General features: G+C 37.9%; 1 protein-coding gene across 1 annotated transcript in view; it reads left to right on the plus strand.

Annotated features, from left to right (window-relative positions):
• LOC104875803 (PDZ and LIM domain protein 5-like) overlaps nt 1-5242 on the plus strand; it is a 61003-nt gene extending 55761 nt beyond the window's left edge. Inside the window, 1 exon segment of the mRNA XM_010643524.1 lies at nt 5177-5242. Coding sequence (XP_010641826.1) covers nt 5177-5242 — 66 coding nt within the window.
• Nucleotides 5243-5539: the final 297 nt, after the last annotated feature.

The following is a 5539-nucleotide window of genomic DNA, read 5'->3' on the forward strand; positions in this document are numbered from 1 at the left end:
AATATTTGCCTTTATTAAAATGGGACTATTTCAATCATGGTGTAGGCTTTATCCCCTGTATTAGTCAAACCTTAGTGTTTCCCTTTCCTCATAATGAAACAGAGCTAATGAAATACTTAGGAGTAATAACAGTTTTTTCTTTTTTAAAATGAACCAATAAAAAGGGACATGGTTTATGGTAAATAAGAGGATTGTACCTTTAAAAAGACAAACAAAAAATACATTTCCTCCTTTTCAGATTGTAAATCAGATCATTTTTAGAGTTGGGCTACTGGTCAAAGATCAGAGCGCTTACTATGCAGAATGGTTTTCTTTTCCTCGTTCTATATTAGAATTGGCTTGGGGTTTATGATGAAATCTAGACTTTTTTTTTGGTAGTTTTCTCAGTGATGAGTGAACCACTTCCAAATTTGATCATGAAGTCTGGAAATCTTTTATTCACAGAGGTTTGGTCATATAGGATGGAAATGTGATTAATTACTCAGACTGGTCTCTAATTTGTTTTCCTTTTTTTGTGCAAAGAATTATATAAATGCCACATGGAGATAGAAACTACTCTACTAAACACTGTGGGTCCTGCTGATATTTGTCCAGTGAGAGAACAGGTTGTGTGTGGCATTTGATAGTTTTCCTCTGTTTTCTAAAATGGAGCAAAGCCCATGATCCCACTGTTATAATTAAATCTTGTTTGGAGCAAGGTGCTTATAAAGTCAAGACAGAATCCCCAAGTCCTTCCTGCCCCATTGCTCACCAAGAACTTCACTTCCATTGTGTGCATGTTTGCTATAGAGGAGGCTTTAAGCTGCAATATTTGTTTAACCTCGCTGAGAACTTGCAGGACGTCTGTCCTGAAAGCTGTTAATTTATGGTCTAACAGGTTTATTTTATATGCAGATAATAATTAACCGGGGATAAAAGAATAGGAAGGGGTGACCCGAAGTAGCAAACTGAATGCTTCTGCAGTAGCAACCCTGACTACCTCCTCACCCTGCATTATGTAGGGAGGCAGGAAGTTTCTTTAAAATGAAGTGCTGGAACTAAATTTTGCATTAAATCTCATTGCTGCAGAAACCACCTACAGATAACTTGCTGGCTGATGTGCATCTTTAATGTCAGTCTTTTCCTTTCTACAATACAAAATGTTGGGGGTTTTGTTTTGATATGATAGTTTTTTGTGGTTTAGTTTTGCCTTGATAGTATTTGATTTAATGGCATTTGACTATTTTCTTGCAAGAATTTTATTTCATCTGATTGCTGTAAAGTCATCTTTCTGTAAGGGTATCATTTTTATTAGACCTTTCATCCTACATGTTATTCATGGAACATTTCTCTACATTTTAATCCCCAAAAGGGTTGCTTCCTAATTTATCACTTTTCTCTGTGCTTTGTTCATCTTTTCTGTGGCAAGGTTTTCTATCTGTTCCTAAAGAAGTTCATCCTGTGATATAAATATTGACCATATTGCAGAAGAGCCTGTATTTTCCAGTAAGGAATACCATATTTAATTCACCAACATTAATTTTTAAAAACTGGCAGAGCACTTTATCCTTCTGGTGGGCTCCCTGAGCATTTTTATTCTTTTTTCACTGTAGAGCACTGAGTTTTAGTCTCTCTGGATGTATATTTTCGGATGCTATACTTGCTAAGACAGAGGTGAATATTCTAGAACATGAATAAAATCTCCCCTACTTGGATTTATCATTTTCAGAAGTTTAGTGATGGCTTCAGATGTGTCTGTGGTCTAGACTCACGTGTTGCCCACTAAGGTAACAAATTGAAAATTATCCCTTCTACTCATATGTATAGTAACATACATTTTCCTATTGATTGATTAGAGTTTAAAAATGAGACCTAATATTTGGTTACATAAAAACATGTAGAAATAACAGTTAAAATCTTCAACATGCTAGTGTAGCATGATATTTAAAATTATCCACAACAAATATGTGCCGTTTTGAAGGGACAGTACATTAGGAACATTTTATAGAAAATACTTCCTTTCTTTCCTCTTATTCAAGTGTGAATCCAGCACTTGAATTTTTGTGGCATTTGGCATTAGTTATGCAAAACACACAGAAGGGTTTCCCACTAATCTGACCCAGCTTCGGTTTATACTCCTGCCACCAAGAGTTTGAATTGGATTCTTAATGTATAATTTGCTTCATCTGCTAATCTGTCGTCTATTTAACTTTTAAGTTTGCATTCGTCTGCTCTTTTGCTTTTGGGCACCTTGTCTAGTGAAAAATCACATGGGAAATATAATCAGTAGAGTGATACCTTAATGTGCACATACTCAGTAAATGACTGCAATGGCATAGATAAGCTCTCCTGGTTTTTCTTTTGGAGTACGAAGTTTCCATTAAATTATGGGGGGTCTGTTTCCTATTCCCAGGATAGGATAAGATGTAATAAATAATTCCTTGAAGAGTCCATTGGCCCATCAGAATTCTCAGAAATGGAACATTTGAAAATACTATTACATTTATTCTGCTTGTATACATTGTTATGGTCTGTGAATAGAATATGTACAGTGTTTGTGAATTAATAGATACATTTCTCTTTAAAAAGTTTGTTGCTGAAATTATTTATTGGAATAGCTTGTCATATCCAACATTATGCTGTCTTATAGATCGTAAACAACATAAATCAGCATGTACATTTTCACATTTTGCATTAGCCAGGGTGCATTACTTTATGTGTAACTCATCCCGATCTCATTAGCTGACTCTTCATAACTAGGGAGGCTCACTCTTCCTGGTTTGTTTATTGACTGAAGTGAGATTTTTTTTTTCCAGCTGTGCAAAGGTAAGAAAATGTTTCTGCTGCAGGTGGTATATTGGGAATAAGAGAGAAATTCAACTGTATTTGCTCACAGTATATTAAACTCCAGAAGCCAGCCTTTTAAGGGCATCTAGTCTGCATCTGACATTTTATTAGTTGCTGTTTGGTTTCTATCAATCACATCATTGCACATTAAAATGCACCAACAAAATAAGAGATCTGTCATTCCTTCGTTAAGAAACAGTAATCCGGGACAAGATTTATAGGCTTAAGTCTCAACTGTGTGCTCACAATAAATCCCTTTTCAGGGCTCAATCCACAGCAGGCCTTCCTGTCTTTCAGTGTTTTTTTTCTGGTCAAAATGGCCCCAATATAAGATTATCAAAGGTTTTCTAACAGAGTGACATAAAATCCTTTTGCCAGCAAAAGCTTAATTTAGGTTGGAGGTTTCCTTTTTTGAGTACTCTCAGACAAGATCTTGGTTATATCAGAAGCACATAGGTACTGATGTATTATTAGCAGGCCTGGTGTTAATTAGAGAGAATTACCAGAAATAGTTTGTCTCATGGAAATTTATTACAGAATCACACTTGACTGATGGCAGAATAGGAGTTGCTGAGCGAGAGCAGCTCCCACTCATAACCACTAATTAATAGGATGCCAAAATTCGTCAGAGAAGGTTTCATCCCAAGTGTGGGAGCCTCATAGGGAAAATGGTTCCTGTGCAGTATTTAAAATTTAACAAAGGAAAGGGGCTGGACACATGGCTACCTCACAAATCTCAGGTGGATTGGGCTTTAGGCTACCTGAGTGAGGTTTAACTTAGCCCCAAGCCCAAAAGCCTGTCTATTACACTAAAGAACTATGCATGTTGTTTTTGATGCGGCATGTATCTGATTCCCGCACTTGTTGTTATGAAAAGAATTTAGAATAAACTATTTGGTTTATGGAACATAACTGAACATTACTCTTCCTTCCACAATTTAGAAGCTGAGTAAGTAGCAAAATTGCCTGAATCAGTTAGAAAGAAAGGTGTGCCTTCTGCATCTTGGATATGGAGTGGAAGAAAAGCAAGGGGTTTGGTGATTGGCCCAAAATCCTGAGCAATCTAAGAAATCTACTGCATGAAATCTTGCAGAGAGAGCAATTTTTCCTGTCTATAACCGCATGTAATTGTACACAATAAAGCTGGAGCAATTATTTAGAGCATTAAAATATTTCCATGTCAGAAAATACTGAATACTGACCTCAGGGAGAAAAATAAAACAATTTTAAATTCAGAGGGTGTATTTTTTCTTCATCTCAATTATGGCAAATATATTTCCCAAGGCAAACCAGTTCTATGCTGGTCCATGAATTGATTGACACTGTCTCTTGTGCATTCATATTTCAAATAACAAAATTTCTGTATTTTTCTCCAATCTTTCCTAATTGGATTCAAAATTGGTTTTTTATATTCTAAACTACATTTGCTCCCTAGTTCAAATCTAACTTTCATTTCCTTTTTTTCTTCTGCTTACAAAGCTCACACAGCTGGTTCTGTTTTAACCTTAAAGTCTCATAGATTCTTTAACTCATTTTAGGAGATTGTAATATCTCCAGGTGTGTCTTTTATCTCTTTTTTGACCCTGGTCTGACACTGCTGGACACCCCTCCCCTGGCGTCCTCTTGGTATGTGGAAAAGTAAGTGGGACTCCAGTACATCATAACAATGTTGGCTTTTGCATAAATAAAAGTCTGCCTGTGTGTAACCCTACATCGATGTCATCTGACCCGGAAGCTTCCTCTGTCCCTGTTTATTTAAGAATCCTGACAGTGTTAGGTCTCCCTGAATAAAACAGCAGAAGAATCCACGGAGCTTATCAAGTGTGAACTTCATGAGTTAAACTGTGATTTCGTCACCTAAAACTTACCATTCATTGTGCTCTACTAAATTCATATGCTACATAGTTTTTCTGGCACCATTATGAGCACTGAATAAAAATGAACTCAACAAGCAAATTGGAGCCAAAGAGAACTCAATACTTCTGCCCCAAGAAAAGATATAAATCCTTGTGAATTTATTAATAGTTGAGCCTATATAGAGAGGCTTTTAGTGCTCTTTAGAAGTATGAACATTATAATAGATGATATAAATTAGGAATAGGAAAATATGGTCTATTTTATCAATCCGGGTCCAGTCAGGATGGAAATCTCACAAAGACTTGGGACAGCTTAAGTATAAAGAATTTTTAACCTGTCATAAGATAGCAGAGCTGATGAAAATAAAAGAACTCCAAAGGGTAAGCAAGGGCTGAGAGAGAAGCCATGGAAGAGAAGCTTAGGTAGAGAGCCCACCTGTGGCTCGGGCTCGGAGCTGCTAGACGGAAGGTGGATTCAGCCCACTGAGGGGCAGGTGTGTTGTCAACGTGTCCCAGGGCAGAGCTACCTGTGGCTGGCAAGCACAAGGAAACAGCTCTGAGTGGGTAGCACACAAAGGGAGCCGGTGTTCCTCAGCCTGTGGCCCATTGTGAGGGTCACCACAACGTGGTGGGCATGCTAGGCGAGGGACATGGTGTCTGAGGAATGAACGCTTCCTGTGAGCACGCTGGGGAGGCACCGGCAGACATCTCCACATGTGTGCATGATGGGCCACACCACAAAGCAGAACGTGGCACCCCAAACCATTCCTTCTGCATTCTTAACACCATGATCCCAAAGAAGGAGAAATGCTTAGGGTTCAGTCTGGTACCACAGAGAGATCCTGAGCGGGGAGGGG

Source organism: Fukomys damarensis, unplaced genomic scaffold, assembly GCF_012274545.1.
Source record: "Fukomys damarensis isolate Sample0158 unplaced genomic scaffold, DMR_v1.0_HiC HiC_scaffold_44, whole genome shotgun sequence".
NCBI classification, from domain to species: domain Eukaryota; kingdom Metazoa; phylum Chordata; class Mammalia; order Rodentia; family Bathyergidae; genus Fukomys; species Fukomys damarensis.